Source organism: Cheilinus undulatus, linkage group 11 (genome assembly GCF_018320785.1).
Source record: "Cheilinus undulatus linkage group 11, ASM1832078v1, whole genome shotgun sequence".
Classification (NCBI taxonomy): domain Eukaryota; kingdom Metazoa; phylum Chordata; class Actinopteri; order Labriformes; family Labridae; genus Cheilinus; species Cheilinus undulatus.
This window is the reverse complement of record NC_054875.1, coordinates 48,942,628-48,964,538: the sequence shown is the minus strand read 5'-3', so window position 1 is coordinate 48,964,538 and position 21,911 is coordinate 48,942,628. Positions and strand designations below refer to the sequence as shown.

Below are 21,911 nucleotides of genomic sequence, written 5' to 3'. Positions count from 1 at the left end.
TAAAGCTTCAAACAACTTCCTGAATCTTCAACCAAAAAGTTCATAGTGTTGGTCAGATATTCCAATGACGACTTGACTTTGCTTTCTTGCAAAGAGCTTGACCTGAACTTCTTGCGGTGAGTCCAGATCCTTCCATCAAGGCTGAGGTTAAGTAGTCCAGAATAACGACATCAGTGAAGTGGCCTCTTGCTTCTTCTTTAAGCCTCAATTTGACAGAATGATATATTTAGCCCTGATTCCTCCAGATCCCACTGAGGCTCCAAAGGTAAGGTTAAACCTGTTGCAATTTTACTAAGACTGTCTGAACACCTTCCTGGTTCCTTGACCCTGCAGATCAAATCAAGTCTCTCAAGGTGAAGTCTGTTGCATTGAGGGAAACCTGACTTGATCTTTTGCTTTTCAACCAAGAGTCTAGAAAAATTACAATCCAGACATCAGGTTGATGAGTCCTTATCAAATGTGTCAGGAAACCTAAGACAGAATTCCTGGCCTTTCCAAAGCCGTGTCACCTTGTTTTCATCCCTGCCAACGTCTGCAGTAACTTTAAATGCAATCCAAACCATCAAATGCATCTAGAAGGTTCGTTTTTTGCTCCAAAATGATGCCGTTCCAAAGTAAAATCCCGGCGTATCCAAATTGGCTTGGAAAGTGATTTTCCACCCCAAGAACCCACCAAATGGAGGTAGATGGGGTTCCAGCCAGCCAGTAAATCAGTCTTCACATCAATCAATCGATCAACAGACAAAGAAATTGCTGATGGATTGATTGCTAAAATGGCCCAAGCTGTGGCTGTCAGTTCGGTCCGACACTGAGCAGTTCAGCTGACTGTCGAAACAGTTCAGGAAAACAAAATGCCCTCGCTCCCCCTCCCCCATTCTTCTTCCTTTCACCCCCGTCCATCCGTCAGTCCATCAGTCCATTCGTCCCTCCCCTCCTCTCAGCTGCTCCCAGACATCAGGTTGATGGCTTGCTCCAACTTGTGCCTCAATTTGTGTTTGCGACAGTACCCGTCTCGATCCAACGCTGTCAGGATCTGCAAAGACAAAGGAAATGCAAAAGAAATTAGACCTCAAGAATGTGGAGAGGAGCAGCCAGTATGCAGATACTCATTGTCATTACAGTTCCAGTGATGAGCCATGCAAATGGAGGTGGACAACAACAATAGTGGACTCCTGGTTTGCAGTTGGTTCAATCTGAGAACCGCCAGAAAACTGGCTTGCTCTGCAGCCGAGGTCCACACAGCCAGGTAAGACCAGTCCTGCTTTGCTTTTACATCAAGGTTTTGCACTGTTTTCAGTCTATCTTGTTTGAAGCTCTGTTGTTTAACATTGCGCTCTTTCTGGTTATTTGTACACTCCAATCTTGCCTCCTACCCAGGACGTAAGGTCCCAACTTGTGCACACAGGCTCTGACATAAACCAGTTCTTTCCTCTGGACCAGCAAAAAGTTTGTGCCACACTGGACCTGTTTCTTTTCTGCCCCAATGCCAGTCCTTCTAAAAAATTGGCTGAAGAAAAAAATAAAAAACTGGTGCTAGATCGAACACTGGCTCTGCACCCGCCCTGGAAGTGGCTTGGTTACAAGGGGTATCAGTGAAGAAAGAGTGGAGTCCTTTATCTTTTATTCCAAGATTATTTTTGGGTCTTTTTGCCCTTACGCAGATAGGACAGCCAAAGAGAGACAGGAAATATGGGGAAAGACATGCACCAAACATCTGGAATCAGTCCTGTGACCAGTGTGTTGAGGACTACAGCCCATGTATGTGAGTGCCTGTTCCACCAACTCAGCCAGACCATCATGATGAATATCACCAATAGTTAAACCCTGCCCCCCTTACCTCTTCCTTGTACTTGTTGATGTAGAAGTAGAGCTCACTGAGCGCGCTCAGTGTGTTGAACTCAGTGCCATGGAGGCGTGATTGCTCCACCAGGTAGGCATCCATGTCCTGATCGCTGATGCTGGGCATCTTTGAAATATCCCTGTAGTACCTGCAGGAAACACACGCAGAGGTTATGAGCAAATTTATTTATGATTTTATAATGTCGTAGTAGTAGGAACATGTTTGTGATCTCTCTTTTAGCTTTTTGGGCTGTTTTTTAAATCAAAAGTATTTTAGTTAGCAAGGGTTTCGCTAGCTTTATTTTACCGTTAGCTTGTTGGCTAGTCCTTTAAAGTAATAGATTGCAGTATCAAACCCTGTTAATGGTAAATAATCAACCAGTTCAAATAGTAGGATCAAAGTTTTAGCCACCATACTGTGCAGCTGTTCATGTTTTATTTTAGTTTATGAACAGGTTAGCATGCTAGCTACCTGTCTACAAATCTGTAGTGGGTTTGATTACAGTAAATAAGCTAGTTAGTATGCTAGCTACCTCTCCACCCAGCTCTTGTAGTTGGGGATGTCTTTAGCGTAGAGCAGCTTGTTGGACGGAGAGTCTTTTCCGAGTCGGTGTTCTGACGTCGAGCACGAGTCCATGAAGGTCTGAGCGACGACCGACAGGCAGGCGTCGGTGATGCTGCTCTTATGGATGTCGAACACAAACTGAGGATTCTTTATGACGTTCACCCAGAACCTGAGAGGAAGGCTGCAGACACACAGGAGAAGAAGAAGTAGTTATATCTTTGTGTTGGTGTTATGAGAAAAATTGTCTTCCTAATGTTCTGATTTCTCTCACCAGTTGCTTTTCCAGGTGTGTCGGACGTCGGGGTCGCTGATCTGTCGTTTGTCCGCCTGCTCATCCAGGAAGTCAAACATGTATTTGATAGCCAATGGGAGAGCTGAACCCCTGTGGGCGGTGCTAAATACTGTCTCAAACAGGTCGTCCACAAACTTCTGCAGCGTCCCCTGGTGGTGGGAGGACCAAAGTATGGGATTAAAAGATTGCAGCCCAGGTTAGCTGAACTTGACTACCTTTAACATTTTTAAAACCTCAGCAAAAGTCTAAAATTAAGGCTTTCTATATAAAACTGTGTTGGCTGATCATTCTTTTAAACATTTTGTATAATGCATGATTTAGTTTTTGTTGTTGGAACTACAGATCTCTGATCTCAATGGGACCAACCTGGCAAAATAAATGTTAAATGAAATGATAAATCTGTGTTGGTGTTGGGACTTTAAAGTAAAGGTTCTTGCAGCAAACAGGTTAAATGCATGGGTAAAGTACAGAGAAGGTGAGAGGAGAAGACGATGGGGGGAGGTGGGCGTATTCTTGTCTCACCTTCGTTGCCAGCAGTCTGGTCAGGTAGATCTCTGAAACCATCTTGCTGCCTCGGTCTCCTTCTCTCTGATCGCTGTGCTCGTGATTCTTCACCAGGTGCCACAGTTTAGTTCCTGGAAACAGACGACAAAAACACTGAGGACATTTCCATGCACAGTAAAGTCGAACTGGGATATTTAACGGGACTTCTTTCCTCGTCTCAGGATACAGGAGTAAAACTGATGTATTGACAGAAGGATGCTCTGTGTAATTCAGGACTTTTGGAGTGGCATCAGGGTTGGCTAGAACATTTCAAGGGGAGGCCAAGGCCATGTCCCTGGATTTGTTTGTCATATGGATATGGTCCTGTGAAAAAAAATTTCCCCTTGGGAACAATGAAGTCTGAAACCACCAGTTTCAGATTAGTTGTGGTTAGACGTTGATGTTTAAATCTGTGTAAATAAATGAACTAACATCAGTGTATCCGGTCAGTGAGTGGCCGTGACTTTCAGCTGACGATGTCAGCCTCTCTCTGTATGAACTTATTTTTGTTAAAACAATATGATGAGGATTTTTTGAGTATATAATGAAAACTTAACAAAGAGGCATTCCCAGGGACTCTTTCTGTGTATTTATGCTGCAGTGACATGCATGAATGATTTAGCTGGAAGTCACAAGTTAACCCTTAGACCTCTGGGTGAAATGAGTCAGAAACTCTGACCCAAGAATACCCAAATTAAACTGAACGCTGTCTTTAAACCATTTAGGGCACAAGCACAAACTCGGCGTCTTTAGAAAGGTAACACTGAAATTTCCTCTCAAACTGTCAGGCTCACTTTAGCTGCTACTGGTATTAAGTTATACAACCAAAAGTTACTGTTTTATCCCGTCTGAATTTGTGTAGTGAAACAGAGGCCTGTAGCTGGGAGGGATTATCTGGAAAACTCAACTAGACCAACGCATGAAGCTCAAAGATGAGAACAACAGAAAAGGAAATAGTGATTTTACTCCTGTTTTTGTTAGCTTAAGACGCAGCTGTGGCAGTTTAATCCTGCTATGGTTTACATGGTCAGACTCCTGAGAATCAGAGCTTTCTGCTGGTGTATAACATGTTTAATTACATCTTCTAAAAAATGTAAAAATATCAGCCAGTCCGCCGATGGGCCCTCAGAATTTAATTATATAATAATTAATATAAATATAATTATAATTATATATTAAATTATATATATATATATATATATGTGTGTGTGTGTATGTATATATATATATATATATATATACATATATATATATATGTATATATATATATATATATATATGTATATATGTAACTCAAATCTGAGGTCAAAGTTGACAGGAGTTGAAGGTGGAATCTGAATAATAGCTGCAGATGTGGATTTCTTTTCCATTTCCCCAAATATTTCTGAATGACTGGATGTAGGACACAAAAAGCCCCATTCTTTGTTTCTCTCAGAGTTTTCTGTAGGTCTAATCTCTGAGAGCTTCCATTCCTAAGCTTAGACAGCACAGATAACCATAAATGCCACATACAGCACAGCTCAGCGCTGTCGTACCTGTCTCCTGGTCGGGCGTGATCATCGGCGCTCTGGATCTCAGACTGTCAGGACTGCTGGACGTTCGGAGCAAAGACTCTGAGGACACAAAGAGAGAGATGTTAGCGTCTCCATTCACAGACAGTCTCTGTGGGTGTGTGTGTGTGTGTGGGTGTGGGTGTGTGTGTGTGTATTAAATGTGTGTATTTGTTGTGTAGTACCGTATCTGCTCAGGGATCTGGTGAAGGTGAACGAGTTGGCGATGTTGTAGGCAGAGACCTGCTTCTGGACCAGCGCCACCAGAGAGCCATCTGTTACCTGGCAACACACACAAACGAATCAGCCAATCAGCCGATCGCTCCGTCAATCAGGCGACTAATTATCCATTCAGACCGCTAACTCGGTCGATTCTTATCTGGTTCATAATCTGGATCCTCTCCACAGCGTGTCAGCGCACGAGCTGATAAAGACCCAAGGCTGCAGACTGTGACTTTATTTAAGGAGAATAAAGAGAATAAATGTTCAAGTTTGAAGCTTTAGCTGCTGCTGCATTAAATCCCCGGGTTTTACAGTGATAATAAGTGATTATAGACGGTTATTATAGAGAACAAATGAATCCTGGGACTTTAAGACTAGGGCGGCTGCTACATTTTAACACCATTTCTTTTAACATAAAAAATCTGCTAGTTTTATGGATGCAAAACATTGGTTTCTTTTCTAGCCTGTAATAATAAATGATTGATTCCTGATTTCTTATTACTGAAAAAGAGAAGGCTATACATTTAGAGACCCATGAGGCGCTGGTAGCCTAGATCAGCGGTCCTCAACTTCTCCAACATCAGGACCCGCCACATCCTTCAGAACAACCCGCAATCCAAATTTCTTGTATTTTTTCAATCATAACCATATTTTTTTTGGACACGAGCTGGAAATAAAATATACTTTAACAATGAGATGAAGACATTTCCTTCAAAATAAAAGCACATTATAAACTTTTGCTGCTTATTTTTTCCAGTCACACATCTGCAACCATTGAAAATGGCTTCACCGCCTACTTTTGGGCCTCAACCCACCAGTTGAGAACCAAGGACCTAGCTGACTGAAACAACTAAAGGAGAAGTAATGAACATTTGCAGGTTCCAAATCTTTGCAGACTATATCTAGAAAAACCTCTGTAGACATTCAAATGATTAAACCTTTTTACAGATGATAGACAGTTACCTGCCTGGGATGAGCTGATATTTTTACTTCATGCACTTTACAGAAACTCTAACCTACTTTATGAGATTCGGCTCAAAGGAAACTCACATGGAAGAGAGCTGATCCTGGATGGTGCTGCTAATGAACACCTGTGTGTTTACCTGGTAGTGAGCCAGTGTGTTCAGTCTCTTCCAGTCGCTCTCGATCTTTGTGGTCACGTCTTCGTCCTGCAGGATGATCCTCGTCAGGCGGCCCTGGCGCCACTCTGTTACCAAAACACAAACAGTTAGCTTGTACCCCCAGGCAGTCTGGTCCCAGAAAACTCCCCCATTTCTCCCCCTTATGAACAGCCTTGGTGCCACATAAATGCATTTTTAATTCTTTGTGTTTAAAGATGAACCCAGCAGACTGATCTTTCTCTAAATAACATAAATGTTGTTCAGTGCCGAGTTACCAAGGTCCATGTCATCAGCCTGAGGTCTCTGAGAGAACGGGATCCCTTTGTAAACGGCGTCCAGCAGTTTGTCTTTGACCTGAGTCACCGTGTCACAGTTCAGCACCTTCACAGGGACCTCAGTGCCGGCCTCGCCCTCCGGAGGGATGCACATCAGAGTCTGATAAACAGAGAGGGAGAGGAGAGTGGTTAATGAGGAACTCTGGTGTTCTGGGAGGTAAAATCCCCGTTTCTACATGAGTATGAGTCTTTCACCAGCTGTTTGTAGTCGATCTGCTGTCTGATGAGTTTGTCTTCACTCAGAGAGTAGCGAGCCTCTCCGGTGATGGCGTCGATCGGCCCCTTCTCCATCTGCTGCTTTATGGCACAGTAGAGCATGAACAGAGGCTCGCCGGCGCACTCCTGAGAGCAAGAGAGAGAGAGAGAGAGAGAAGGAGAGAGAGAAGGAGAGAGAGAGAGAGAGAGAGAGAGAGAGAGAGAGAGAGAGAGAGAGAGAGTGTGTTCTCCATGTCAGCTCTGAATCCGCTCATTAACACGGTTTAATCCCAAAAACCCATGAAGAGCAGGATTTAACCAATCCCCTTCACCTCCCATGAATAAATCAGCACCAGCCCTGATCTGATTGGTCACAGCCAGAGAGAGGAGGAGCTTAACAAGGTCAATTAAGGTGAAAGGGAAGTATACATCTAGGTGAGGGGTTACCTTGAGGAAGCGGTGCAGCAGGAAGGTGAACCAGTTAGTCAGCATCTTCTCAGCCACAGACTCGGTCCTGAAAGCAGACGGGTCAGGATTATCTATCATTTTAGGTTTTCTGGGCTCGTTTCTCACTGTTGCATCAGTTTGTTTCATCTCTAATCACTATAAAGAATGTATTCTTGTGGTGCTGACCTCCTGAGCAGTAGTTTAGGATGGTTTCTGTTCTCCAGGTTCTTCTCGATCAGGTCGGCCAGCAGCTGCTTTAACACCACCGTAGCGTACTCCATACGACCCTGAAAAACACAATATCAAGGTATTAGCACATGCACCAGTGTTTACAGTAGTTTTAGCTGTTAGCAGCACCTGCAGAGGTTATCCTGGCGTCTACAGTGATGTAGACGCCACCGCTCCTATAAATGTCTAGTTCAGTGATACTCAGCGTGTGGCTCTGGAGCCACATGTGGCTCTTTTGTGATGATTGTGGCTCTTTTATGTCTTAATTTGAAATATTATTCCCCCAGAAATTCCTCAGACCTCAGAAATTATCCATTGCAAGTAACATTAATCAGTTTGTTTCCCACACTTACACAGTAGGCTGTACTTCTCAACCTTTATTTTTTGTCTATATGTTTTCATTGCCTTTATTTGCAATTTGCCACTTTTTTTCCCCATTTTTGTCACTGTTCACCAAGTTTTTGGCATTTTAAGCCTACTTTTCACCCTTTTTGCTGGTTTTTGACCATTCTGCCCCCTTCAGCTTATTTTTATTGCCACTTTCCACTACTTAGATTGTGGCTCTTGCAAAGGTATTTTTCAACAACTTGGCTCTTTGGTTGAGCAGGGTTGAGTAACGCTGGTCTAATTTCACTTTAAAAACCCTCACAGACTGCTCAGTCCCATTCAGATGCTCAGATTGAACTTCAGCACAGAATCTCGACCATGTCAACACGCATAAATGCATTGGTTACTGCCAGATGATTGACTGATTAGATATTTGTGTTAATGAGCAGCTGAACAGATATTTGGAATAAACACAAGATACTTCTGCCCAAATGAATGGATGAGTGCTCACTGCAGAGAGCCCTTATCCTAATGATGCTGCTACATGCTAAACTGCAAAGTTGCATAACCAACCCAATGGCCTTTAGTTGGCACTTGCAACCTTCAACAGAGCCAAGCTCTGCACATGCAAGCTCCAGAGACAATGCTGATACTACCTGCCCTACCACAAGGCCCCTAGGGGCCAAAGTGATCCTGGTTCTGAGACGATGCATGAGAAAGAGAACACAAGAGAGGGCAAGGATGCAGCATGCAGGGACAGGGTGGGGTGCCTTGATCTGGGCTGGCAGTCACTCCCACATCTCCCTAACTTTCATTTAGTTTAGCTGGCATTATTCCTCTTTATCCAAACCTACTGAGGTGATCTGAATTGCTTTAGCTGACATCTTCTTTATTCTCTCAGCTGATTATGTGACAAACCCTCTACATCCCACCTCTACTGGACAAGCCCTAACTTTCCATCCCTGCTGTTCAGCTTCTGCCCTGAGATCACACTAACTGAAATTTCTTTTTCATAGACAGTGAACTCACAGACAGACGCAGACCTTTTCTATTTTGCAGACACAGCCCAAGCATTCCATTTATGGCCTTTAGGCTCCATCATTGACTTCGATAACATGGTGAAAGTGCGTCAGTCTCCATGCTGACTGTGCACTCGGAGGCTGCTGGAGGAGTCTGAGCGTCACAGAGATGCAGCTGCCGCTGTCAGCGTGCTTCAAACTTTGTGCAGAGATTTAAAAGCATTATGTTGTACAGACTGTAGACATGGTCTCATAATTGAGGGCTTTAATTTTATTTCAAAGATATTGTTTGGAAACTACAAAGAATAAATGCCACATATTCTGCAGCTATTTCTGAGAAATAATGTTCGCTTTATGCTCTTTATACCTTACTAATAAAAGAGAGACCGCCTCGTGCAGAAAAAAAATGAGAAGAGAGCCAGCTCTCCAGCAGGGGTGTAACGGTATGGAAAAATTTTTGGTTCGGTACGTACCTCGGTTTTGAAGTCACGGTTCTGTACATTTTTGGTGCAATAATAAAAGAAAATAAATCACAGATTTTTATTTTATTTTATTAAATTGCATTAAAAAATAGGCTGAATAAATGACATTGAAATGATCAATAATGCTGCAACCTCCTTCCAAAAGGTGTTCAATAATAATATAAGTAAATACATTTTTGAACTACTAGATTATTTTAGTTGATAAATTGACATATTTATACCCATTCTTTAAACACTAAACTTTCCCAGCCAACCTGAACACATCATCATATTACTGTAAGTTAGCTTTTTAAGTATGCTAATTAGCATCTATCCTGCTGATGTCAACACGGACTTAAGTACTGGATTAGTTTTTTAACCAATGGGACCTACTACACAGTCTGGGAGAACTTTTCACAGCCAATCTAGGTGGATAAAGAGGTTAGAGCCGTGTGAAATCTGTGGATAACTTCACCCATGACGCAGCTGCAGACATGACTGATTCACTGGACGATGTGCTGTCAGTGACAAACCTGCTGAATAATGTCAGCGCTACTGTCGTTGTCTTTGTCCACTGTTTTATTTTACTGGGAAACAAAGTGTTCCCAAACAGGACACTGTTATCTTGAATATTCAGGCTGTTGCTGTCGTTTGCTGTGGTCGTGTGGTTGCCAGGACAGTGTGACACTGAGTTGTTCTCTGGTTTTCCATCTGTGTGTGAGCTTCGCACCACATGCATCCGTTCGGTGCACGTCTGTACGTATCGAGAGGCCAATGTGGTACGAATACACCTTTACACCCCTACTGTCTAGGTTTTAAAAGACTACAACTAACATTCCAGGTCTGACTTGTGAAATGGTGTAAAGTTAGCCTAGACAAAGTCTGTTATATTACTTTTACATCACTATCATTATTTTAACAATCAAATAGGATTTTCTTGCTGAGGTGGAAGAGCATGTAGGCGAAGTTTGCATTGCAAAATAGAGCCAAACACAGAGGCTTTCTGGGTGGGAAATAAAACCTTTAAAAAATTTCTGATATAGCGAATAAATGAGTCAACATTGTTTTCTGGACCATTTTTCGCTTAAACTCTCAAAATAACATGGAGAAACTCCATCTGCTACACTGTACAGACGAGCTTCTCCAAGTCGCCCTGTTAGGAGGACCAACGCTCGCTGAACTCTCTGGAGGATAATGGCACAGCTATTACCATACAACCCAACTTCAAAACTACTGAAATATCCCTTTAATATAACGTGTATTAAAAGACTTAATGGTGACTAAAATCTACACATTCTGATCAAACTACACTTTTAAACTACTGGTCATTTATTTGCAGCTGCAGACTGTTGGAAACCTTCTAGAGCTGTTGATAAGTCAGTGAATTATCGTTGGATTTACCTGCAGAGCAGCCATGAGCAGCGACGCCACGTTCCCTCGGTCCCTCATGGAGAACGACCTCTGAGCCTCCAGCGTATGGATGAAGGTGAGCAGGAACATCTTGTTGTTGAGTAGCTGACTGAAGAGACGCAGAGCTTTCTCCACGTTGGCCGGAGACTGGAACGCAGAGAGATCGAACAGTCGCAGTTTAGTCACGAGTCATTCAATCTGGACTTCAAAAACTGAAATAACACACGTCATGAAAATGCAATTGGTTGTGATTCACTATGAGGTGCAGTTAAAACCACATGCTCCTGTTTGTGCCATCCCTGCTTTTATAACAGACTGTGCCGAGTGTTGGCCGTGTTTCCCCGCTGTTAGCTCCATCTTTTTTACAAGTTTTACCTCTAATCTCCCTACTGACTTGATTTATTACAAAACATAGCCAGGAAAAGGTCAGAATAAGAATACTGTACAAATGAGTTTCTGCACAGAAATGCTAATCTGGGCTTTTACTTTGAAAAACAGAAGCTGGAAGTCAAACAGTGCTGTGTTCTGTATTCGGTATCTGGTCTGTAACATATTCTGCCAATGTGGACATGCATATCTGCTAAAATAAGATAGATATGGCTTTCTATCATCTCCTGTCTGTTCTGGCTGAGAGAAGCTCATAGGAAAAAACTGGCGAGCCTTCTTTTCTCTAGATTCTCAGTGTGTTAGATAAGTGCTGGACAATTGATTGAGTTTCAATGGGAATTTTGGCTCTCCATGATCATGAAAACAAGGAAATCAGGATTAAACAGTAACTGTGCCACATGCTGATGCACTCATTTGGTCCAGAAATTCTTACATGTGGTCACTGTTTCAGTGTTTGTTCATACTTTGGTATATTTGATAAATGAGAGAATGGGCCCTGATAAACCCAGAGAAAGGACCCTGATAAACCCAGAGAAAGGACCCTGATAAACCCAGAGAATGGACCCTGATAAACCCAGAGAATAGACCCTGATAAACCCAGAGAATGGACCCTGATTAACCCAGAGAATGGGCCCTGATAAACCCAGAGAATGGACCCTGATAAACCCAGGGAATAGACCCTGATAAACCCAGAGAATGGGCCCTGATAAACCTAGAGAATGGGCCCTGATAAACCCAGAGAATGGACCCTGATAAACCCAGAGAATGGGCCCTGATAAACCCAGAGAATAGACCCTGATAAACCCAGAGAATGGGCCCTGATAAACCCAGAGAATAGACCCTGATAAACCTAGAGAATGGGCCCTGATAAACCCAGAGAATAGACCCTGATAAACCCAGAGAATGGGCCCTGATAAACCCAGAGAATGGACCCTGATAAACCCAGAGAATGGGCCCTGATAAACCCAGAGAATGGACCCTGATAAACCCAGAGAATGGACCCTGATAAACCCAGAGAATGGACCCTGATAAACCCAGAGAATGGGCCCTGATAAACCCAGAGAATGGACCCTGATAAACCCAGAGAATGGGCCCTGATAAACCCAGAGAATGGACCCTGATAAACCCAGAGAATGGGCCCTGATAAACCCAGAGAATGGACCCTGATAAACCCAGAGAATGGACCCTGATAAACCCAGAGAATGGACCCTGATAAACTTAGAGAATGGCCCCTGATAAATCCAGAGAATGGCCCTTAATAAATCCAGAGAATGGACCCTGATAAACCCAGAGAATGGACCCTGATAAACTTAGAGAATGGCCCCTGATAAACCCAGAGAATGGACCCTGATAAACCCAGAGAATGGACCCTGATAAACTTAGAGAATGGCCCCTGATAAATCCAGAGAATGGCCCCTGATAAATCCAGAGAATGGCCCTTAATAAATCCAGAGAATGGACCCTGATAAACCCAGAGAATGGACCCTGATAAACCCAGAGAATGGACCCTGATAAACCCAGAGACCGGACCCTGATAAACCCAGAGAATGGACCCTGATAAACCCAGAGAATGGACCCTGATAAACCCAGAGAATGGACCCTGATAAACCCAGAGAATGGACCCTGATAAACCCAGAGAATGGGCCCTGATAAACCCAGAGAATGGACCCTGATAAACCCAGAGAATGGACCCTGATAAACCCAGAGAATGGACCCTGATAAACCCAGAGAATGGACCCTGATAAACCCAGAGAATGGACCCTGATAAACCCAGAGAATGGACCCTGATAAACCCAGAGAATGGGCCCTGATAAACCCAGAGAATGGACCCTGATAAACCCAGAGAATGGACCCTGATAAACCCAGAGAATGGACCCTGATAAACCCAGAGAATGGACCCTGATAAACCCAGAGATTGGCTGCTCCAGTTTACATTTATTATTCAGATTTACTGATAAAGTTCGTGTATGTGTGTTGGACCATTGGTGCTAGCATCCTGGCTAACAGTTCTCTCATTTTGGAGCTTATAAATGTATTAAACTATTATTGTGCTCTGATTTTAATCAATTTTTTGCCCTTTTTTTAATTTAGTTCTGGCCTTTTTTCAACCACTTTATTCTTATATTTAAACATTTTTTGCCTGTTTTTCTTTTGCCTTTTAAAGCCACCTTTTGCCATGTTTTGCCAGATTTGGCCCCTTTTTGCCCCCTTTCCCCTTTTCAGCCATTTCTGTCACTTTTTAACCACCTTTGCCCTTTTGGGTAACATGGTTTTGACCTGTTTTGCCACTTTTTTCCATCTCTTTGCCAGTTTTTTTCTGTATTCAACCAAATTTTGCTGCTTTCGCCCATTTTTCCACCTGTTTTTCTTGGCCCTTTTTGTGCCATTTTTCCCATACATGCAAAATCTTTTTGCAATTTTTTCCTACTTTAGTTGCTTTTTGCCACTTCTGCAATTTTTGTCAGCTTTTTGCCCATTTTGGCCACTTGCTGCCTTTTTCTTGCCAATTTTTGTCAGCTTTTTGCCATTTTGAGCCCATTTATGTCACTTTTGCCCTTTCTAAGCCAATTTTAACCCATCTATGTAATTTTCTAAAAACGCTTTTTACCCATCCTTGCCACTTTTCACCCATTTCTTGTCTCTTTTATTCAATTATTCACTATAATTCTAAAATAGTTATCCCAGTTTCTTTTGCTTTATTTTCTGGCATCCTGACATTTTTGCCCATCATGTCCTAGCTACAAAGTCTGACATTACTTTCCTAATAGTTTCAGTCTATCCATCCAACATTAGTAATAAAAAGGTAATTCTGTTATAATAAAAGAGGTTTACATTCAAAAAAGACTGCGCTGTACTACAACATAAATAAATGGAATTCATGTTTTATAGCTACGATAAGAGTGGTTATTATTCAGGTTAGAATTAAAATATAGTTATCACATTTTAATGTCAGAACTGACTGTGATTTTTCTGACCTCCCTGGGCTCCCAGTTTAAGCAGGGCGCCCATAGAGGTCTCCTCTCTACCCCCCCTCATGAACGGCCTTGGACATGGTGCAGAGATGTGAATGAAGCTGCTCTGACACAGCCGTAAGTCTAACTCAGAGTAAGTTGAGGTAACATGCAATCAGGATAAATCTCATAAAAGTCAGATTTAGTCATATTTATATCACTTCTATATTAATATCACTGTTTTAATATTTGAGGCAGGCTGATGTTGACCTCTACAGTAGGAGGAAATCACCCCCTCTAAATTAAAATAATTTCCAGCCCTGCTTCTAAAAGAGACCATGATAGATGTTAACGAGGAGGAGGATTAAAACCTGCAGAAAAGGCTCAAACTTGCTCTGAAATAAAAATAAAAGAAGCTTCAGACCGGATTAAAAGCTAACATCGGTCCTCAGAGAACAGAGAAACTTTTCTTCCATTTTCATCACGTTCGAGGAGATTTTCCCGCCCAGAGACTGATCTGCTTCCACACCTCGTTATGAGGATGTGAGAGAGTTGGATTCATGGCGAGGCTGCAGAGAGCGGCGGCTCAGAGGCTCACCGCGTCCTGCTGCGTTCTCTTAATTAAAGCTTCACAGACGCAGAGGAGGCTTTCTGTCTCACTGCACACTCACTGAGGTTTAGAAGCAGCTCTGCTCTTTCTCTAATGTTCCCGGTGGTTTTTTGTTCTGCAGGTAATAAAGAACAGACATTTGGGTGAGGTGTTTTTGTTCTTACGTCGAGCTCCTTCAGGACGGGGTGTTCTTCTATCCCAGGGAACATCACCCTCATGGTGTACGTCCGGTACTCCAGGAACGGGATCTTTACTCCGTCCATGTCATTGGTCAGCTCCTGGATGTCGGTCTGCAGCTCTGCAAATGCTGCAGGAAGAACAGAGAGATAAAATATAACTTCATTACTGCTAAACACCCGGACTGATGAGATTCAGCACGACTAAAGGCTCAGGAAAGTTCAACTTTATAAAGTCACAATCAGAGCGGAGAGCAACTCCATTAATGCATGACACAGCTACACTGACATGACCTCAAACACACCATCCCCACTGTGGAGCACGGTGGCAGCAACATCACACTGTGGGGATGCTTCTCAGCAGCATCATGCTGTGGGGATGTTTCTAAGCAGCATCATGTTGTGGGGATGCTTCTAAGCAGCCAGCCCTGGAAGGCTTGTAAAGGTAGAGGGTAAAATCCGTCCTCTGTGCGTGTCTACTGGGATGAAGCATCTACTAACTATGGTTCAGCTTACCTGTGCATGTAAACGTACTGACTGACCCTGGGTCCAGATAACAACAAAAAGGATCTTGCACCCACGGCACCCTCCCTCCTAACGTACCCTCTTTGCACTCCAGCGCCACGCGGCTCTCCAGGTTGTCCATCTGCAGCTGGAGGCGTTTGAGCGTGCGGTCAGCGTCTCGGGTCTTCCTCTTGTAGGCGATGAGCACAGCGATGATGGCGATGAGGAGCACGCCTCCTCCCGCTCCGATGCCAATGATGGCGGGCAGAGTGAGGGCACTGTCGGAGTAAATATGGAGCGTACCGGGGGAGTACTCCAGACCTCCCACCAGGATCTACAGACAGAGAGAGAAGTGTTGACATCAGGGCAGAGCTCTTCAAGAATACTCAGGATTTATTCAAAGATCTTATTTCATCATTTTTTCTTACAAAGTCAGGCTTTAATATCATTTTCTGTTGAACCTTTTTCCTTTCTTATCATCTCAACCTTGAGATAAATCCCTCTGAAAAGCATAAGTGGTGTAGATGACGGATGAATGGAAGAGTCCTGTCCTCTAGACCCCTGAATACCTAACTTCTTCAGTCATTCTGGGTTTCATTATACTAATGCTTTTAATGCTTTTTAATAAGTCAGCCGAGATGAGCACAAACACATGAAAGAAGATGCAGACCTCCCACTGTAGGTCTAGACTGATGACAGGAGACCAGGGTCTAGAGGAGTCTAGGAATGAGACCAGTCTAGAGAAGTCTAGGACTGAGGCCAGAGTCTAGAGGAGTCTAGGACTGAGCTATGAGGTTAGCTGAGACTCTTTAACAGCTTTTCTTCCTTGTTTGGTGTTGTTTGTTTTAACTGAAATAATGATAAACTGCCCTGTTATTTGTCTATTCTGACTCTATTTTTTATGTGATTTAAACTCTATATTAGTTCTATTTTCATCACTAAAAGGTTTTTTAATTTTATTATTATTATTAGCCTGCCGTCATCAGGAGCTCTTACCTGTGACATGCACCTTTGCAATTACCTATAAACAATATGAGTTATGCATAATTCGGGGCGTGGCTTGGCATGCTGTAGATTTTTGTGCGCCTCAGCTCCGCCTCTTCGTCTGTTTCTAGGTTGATCTTAAAATGGTTTGGGACAGCAACAGATGAGCTAAATGCTAACTCCTCTCTCAGTATGTGAATCCAGCATTAGCATCATGTAGCTAATGTTGTAGCTAACGTTGTAGCTCTCTGCTCCGTCCCATCAGCAGAGTGAGACGTAAACACAGATCCACACACCTGTCCGGAGAGCGTCATTGATTTTATATGACTGTTAAACGTCTCTATTGTCTCTATGAATGTTTTATTAAAGCATTTCCTCTCCCAGGTGATAACATCGATTATAAAACACATGAAGCTCGTTTGAACAAACTGATGAATAAATGATGAAGACGAGCGATGAAGATGAAAGAGAGAGCGAGGCTCGAACATGACGTCCTCCATCGATTCATAATCAATTATTTTAATAATGGATCAAAAGTTTCTCCGGTCTGAACTGCTGAGTGTCACTCTGTGATATCAGACCAATTACCCATGATTCCCTGCAGCTTTTTTAATGACTTTCACCTTTACAGAGACCCCCTCCCTTGTTCTTCCCCTCCTTTGTCCTCTACTCTACTCTGCAGGACCCGCCCATGAATTCATCTGTGGTTTATTTGGATTTCTGTTCCTAGGGGACTCAAAAAAGTGGGTGTGGCCTATCTCCCATCACTCACCACGACTCTCTGTTCTCCGGTCAGATCTGGCGAATCACAGAGCAGCTGGTTCTCCGACACGGTGAGCAGACAGGGGGTCTCTCCAATCAGGACGGTGTAGTTCAGACGATTATTTCCCGGAGCCGGAGGGATCAGGTTCTTTCCCTGGAAACACAGACAGGAAGTTAGAAAAACCAACAGCTTTGAGTTTGTGTGATATTCTGACGTCTTATGACTTTTGTGCTCTAGTACAGGGGTGTCAAACTCAAGGCCTGAGGGCCAAATTTGGCCTGTGGTACAGTTACACCCGGTCCGCAAGATCATATTATAACTGGCCCAAAAGGTCTGCAGATTTTGTCCAGAATAACCTCGATGATATCAAATATCCTTAAGTCATAAAAATGTGGGAAAAATAAAGAGTAAAAATAATTAGACAAAAATAAATGTGGGAAACGAAATTCATTTGTGTTTTCATTTCATATTTTCAATTTTGCATTGCACAATTTTGACTTCAATTGATTATTTGGGCTTTTATCTCATGTTTTGACCATTTTCAATTTATTATTTTGACTTTTTATTTCATATTTGAACCTTTTCAATTTTCTATTTGACTTTTTAATCTCAGATTTTGACCTTTTAGGTGCACTATTTTAACTTGTAAGTCATATTTTTGCCTTAAAAACATGATTGTGACTTTCTTTTTTATATATATGCCCTTTAAAAGCATTATTTTAACATCTAATTTTGTATTTTGACTTTCGAACTAATAAGTTAGACTTTTTATTTCAGATGTTATGCCTTTCAACTAATCATTTGGGTTTTTAAATCTCAAAATCATTTATCTTCAGTGCTATTTTTCCCCCCATAATTTATTTCTGGTGAAAATGAGGTTGACAGTTAGGTTTATGTGGACCCTGTTAGGCCCTCAGGTTAGACCTTCATTCAGAATTCGGCCCCTTCTATGCCTGAGTTTGACACCCCTGCTCTAGTATTTCTGGTGTTTTCATGAAATGATGTCCTGTCTCTATGAATTTATTGGGTTTCTCTTCAGCATTTCCTGTTTGTGTTTTTCTGTCTCACCTTGAGGATGATGGGTGACCCCGGTTTGACCTCCAGGATCCCAGAGTTCCCCAGGGGGTCAAAGGTTGGATTTGGGTAGTGGATGAAGGGGGTGGAGTTCAGGACGAGGAGAGAGGAGACCTGAAGACAACGACAAAACCACGATGAGAGTAACGTCGGTAAAACTGAGAAAAAAACACTAATTTTCCTTCAGTTCCTGGTTAACTGTTTCCTGCCCTCTTGCTGTATTTTTAACCGACACAGGCGTCCTAACGTTTATCTAACGTAGCTTAAAGAGGTTATTTCCAGCTCACTTACAGATGATTCACCCTTTCCTCTCCAGCTCTTTGATTAAGAGTGCAGAAATCTAACAGCATCTGCTGCTACCCCTCCTCCCGCCTCATGTGTGTAATACCTGATCAAAGATAAAGCCGAACTCATCAGGACGCAGCGCCCCCTCTGGTGGGTTTGGTTTAGTGTAGATCAAGCCAGGAGCCAAGCAGGTCATGGTGCTGTCGTTCACCACGGTGCAGAACTGCAGAGATAGAGGTCAGATTTATATTTACACACTGAAGACAAGGAGAGCCATAAAGACGCACAAATCCTCCATAAAATACAGAATTTTCTTCAGCTGTTCAGAGACGACAAGGAGGAGGAAATTAACCAGGAAAAGGCAAAAGGAAGATTTCAAAACTTAAGAAAAAATAAAGAGATGAGAATAAATAAATGGCGAAAGTTAAAAATACTTAAATAAAAGTCAAATAAATAAATATTCAACATCTGCAAGAAACAAATTGATCATTGTAGAGATTAAAAAGTTCCTTTTTCAAACATAATGACTGTTTTAATTTCTCTATGAACAGTCACGTGCAGAAGATTTAGGCATGTAGGGCGCTAAAGCCAGAGTCACAGCCAAGGTCAAGCTCGACAGCATCTCTTTTGTCTAGGGTTGTTCTGATTCTGATACCAGTATAAGAATTACATCTGATACTGCTTAAACCGCAGGTATCAGCAAGTACACGAGTTTATGCACCGATCGATACTGTTTGGTTTAGCTTTATATTTAGCTTCATTTAGCCATGCTAACTGTAAGCAACATTACAAATTACAGTGTTGCCACTTTACACCAATTTTGCTAAATTTAACCAGTTTTTATCACTTTTCCCACCAGTTTTGCCAAAGATCTTACGGGGATGTGAGGCTTTGTCTGCTCTGAGGCTGCCAAAATTACATTAGCAAAAATTGACTAAAACTAAAATGATAAAGTACTTATTTATTAGTTTATGCAAATGTATTTTGACATGAAAAGCATGCACAGGCCTTTTTAAGGGTTTTATCAGTGAAACAATTAAAATCTACGTTGATTTTTGGCAGCAGTGTGCCACTTTTTCTTGTCTTTTGGCTCCTGGGGGGCCTCCGCTTTTCTTAGGTACATGTAGGGGGGGCTCCAAGGAAAAATGTTTGGGAAACACCCATGCTTCCTCACCACATCCACCCCTTACTCCGCCCTAAAGGTGTGGACTTTGTTTATTTCTTCATCTGATTATTCTCCCATCCCCTGGTAATACACAAGGACATCCAGAGCAAGACTGGGGTTGTGTCGATCCTCCTCCCCAACCAACGGTGCCCTCAAGTGGACTTATTCGCCATTACACGCCTTACTTCAGCCTCGATTATTGGTCCAAACATGCCTAAAAGTTCTGCACAGTACTATATATAAATATTTCTTCCTGTTCTTTATATTTTCTTTTTTTGAGTGTTTGTATTCTTTGATGGACCGTTCATGTCCAAGCATCCCTGTGAATAAGAAATAAAATTTTCTCACATTGTTCGTCTCGACTCCACCGTACTTCGCTCTCACTTTAGGCTCCTGGATGGTCAACAGGTTCGTTCCTGTTACCGTTATCACCGTGCTGCCACTACAAACACACACAGATAGGTAATCAATACTCTGATCAGCTCTTGGATCAATACTCTGATCAGCTCTTGGATCAATACTCTGATCAGCTCTTGGATCAGTACTCTAATCGGCTCTGTCTGATATAGTGTCTGTGGTTTTTACTTGAGGATGGTCCAGCTGGGCTCGATGCTGCTGATGGTGGGGTCCTCCGTGTAAATGTATTTGGTCTCTGAGCTTGTCACCTCGGCCCTGTCAATCATCAGACGGATGGGGGCGGGGCCAGAGCCAGACAGGGAGGCGGGAGTTATGCAGATTATCTCCCGATTGGTCCGTCTGGAGAAATGAGAGAGAAGGGAGAAAATCAGCTAAAGCATGATCATTTCATGACCTATTTTATACATTTATGATTTTCAATGAATGTTAATAAGATCAGATAAATAGAGCTTTAATTAGCGGGACATTAGCGGTAAAATTAAAGCAACAGAGCATAAAGAGGTGGGACAGAAAGAATCAAGAGTACTGACAGAAACATAAAGTGAATCTAATGTCTGTATGATAAATAAAGGATCCAAACTGACTTGACGAAGAGACACTCCTCCTTGTCGATGTAAACGATGACGGTGCTGCCGGCGTCCAGGTGTCGTCCCGTCACGGTCAGCCTTGTCCCCCCAGACACAGGACCTCTCTCCGGACGGACTCGGCTGAAACTTGGGCTCTAAGGGAGGAAGAGGAGAGGACAGAAGGAGGAGGTAGAAATGAGAAATTAATCAGAAAAGTCAGAACTCAATAAATTTATTAAGATGTCACAGCTTTATTTATACCAAATAAACAGTTTCTAGTGTTTTATGTGCACTTTAACAACATTTTTGTTGTGTTTGTGTGGTCTTTTAATGTTCCTTTCCTCCTCAAACACACCAGATGTGTATTTTTAAATGAGACCTCCACGTTCAAAAACAAACTCACCACGAAGGAGTACGTCTGCGTGGAGAGGGTCCGATACTCGGCGCTGCAGACGCCGATGCAGAGCTCCACCGGACCGCCTGGAGAGTGAGGAAGGAGAGCCTCGGCCATGTCGCACACGATCCTGCAAACACGAAAAAAAGCCAGCGGACACATTTTTAAGGCTGTGACGTGTTTCAGTATTTTCCAATCCCACGTGATCTTAAACCACACAACCTCTGTTACTCTAATGACCAACAGAGTCAAAAAGGACTGAGCTTTAAAAACCCTACAGTCATTTATTAAGACGTGTGCATGAGACAGGATTGAATCTATGAAAAGTTGCAGCTAAACTCCTGCACTCTGTTGAAACACAAAAATATTGGCAAAGTTTCGGGCTGAAAAACTGTCAACATTTCTTTACTATTCAGATAATCCACAATGTAAGCAGTAAAAAGTGGCAAAAACTGATTAAAGTGGCAATAAAAATAAATTAAGGTGGTAAATAATGTTCAAACAGTAGCAAAAAAGGGGCCAAGTAGGCACAAAATGGCAAAGAGTGGAACAACAGGGTGAAAAAGTGGCAAAAATGGGTAAGAAGTTACCAGAAAATGAGTTACAGGTGGCAAAAATGGCCTAAAAACAACAAAACTGTAGCAGAAAATGAGTGTAAAAGTGACTAAAATGAGGAAAAACTAAGAAAATAGTAAAAAACAGCAAAAACATGGCAAAAAATGGGTGTAGAAGTGATTAAAATGAGCAGAAATGTGAGAATATGGTCAAAAAAACAGCAAAACCATGGTATAAAATGAGAGTAAAAGTGACTAAAATGGGCAAAAACTGAGAATATGGTCAAAAAAACAGCAAAACCGTGGTATAAAATGAGAGTAAAAGTGACTAAAATGGGCAAAAAGTGAGAATATGGTAAAAAAAATAGCAAAACCGTGGTATAAAATGAGAGTAAAAGTGACTAAAATGGGCAAAAACTGAGAAAATTGCCAAAAAAACAGCAAAAACATGGCAAAAAAAGAGAATAGAAATGACTAACATAGGCAAAAAATGAGAAAATTGGCAAAAAAACCCAGCAAAACCATGG

The 21,911-nt window shown here is 42.3% G+C and overlaps 1 protein-coding gene across 1 annotated transcript in view; it reads right to left on the bottom strand.

Moving 5' to 3' along the window:
* Nucleotides 1-908: 908 nt before the first annotated feature.
* The window catches only part of plxna3 (plexin A3), a gene marked incomplete at its 5' end in the record, with an annotated part of 141,553 nt that continues 120,550 nt past the window's right edge, over nucleotides 909-21,911 (bottom strand). The window contains 22 exons of the mRNA XM_041799065.1: nucleotides 909-1,033; nucleotides 1,838-1,988; nucleotides 2,373-2,585; nucleotides 2,676-2,845; nucleotides 3,219-3,331; nucleotides 4,775-4,852; nucleotides 4,975-5,071; nucleotides 6,115-6,218; nucleotides 6,408-6,567; nucleotides 6,663-6,809; nucleotides 7,110-7,176; nucleotides 7,296-7,396; nucleotides 10,546-10,701; nucleotides 14,667-14,809; nucleotides 15,282-15,516; nucleotides 16,939-17,082; nucleotides 17,998-18,117; nucleotides 18,392-18,511; nucleotides 19,802-19,895; nucleotides 20,039-20,209; nucleotides 20,455-20,591; nucleotides 20,840-20,960. Of these exons, the coding sequence (XP_041654999.1) occupies nucleotides 938-1,033; nucleotides 1,838-1,988; nucleotides 2,373-2,585; nucleotides 2,676-2,845; nucleotides 3,219-3,331; nucleotides 4,775-4,852; nucleotides 4,975-5,071; nucleotides 6,115-6,218; nucleotides 6,408-6,567; nucleotides 6,663-6,809; nucleotides 7,110-7,176; nucleotides 7,296-7,396; nucleotides 10,546-10,701; nucleotides 14,667-14,809; nucleotides 15,282-15,516; nucleotides 16,939-17,082; nucleotides 17,998-18,117; nucleotides 18,392-18,511; nucleotides 19,802-19,895; nucleotides 20,039-20,209; nucleotides 20,455-20,591; nucleotides 20,840-20,960 (2,938 nt within the window). The remainder of the gene's footprint in view (nucleotides 1,034-1,837; nucleotides 1,989-2,372; nucleotides 2,586-2,675; nucleotides 2,846-3,218; nucleotides 3,332-4,774; nucleotides 4,853-4,974; nucleotides 5,072-6,114; nucleotides 6,219-6,407; nucleotides 6,568-6,662; nucleotides 6,810-7,109; nucleotides 7,177-7,295; nucleotides 7,397-10,545; nucleotides 10,702-14,666; nucleotides 14,810-15,281; nucleotides 15,517-16,938; nucleotides 17,083-17,997; nucleotides 18,118-18,391; nucleotides 18,512-19,801; nucleotides 19,896-20,038; nucleotides 20,210-20,454; nucleotides 20,592-20,839; nucleotides 20,961-21,911) is intronic.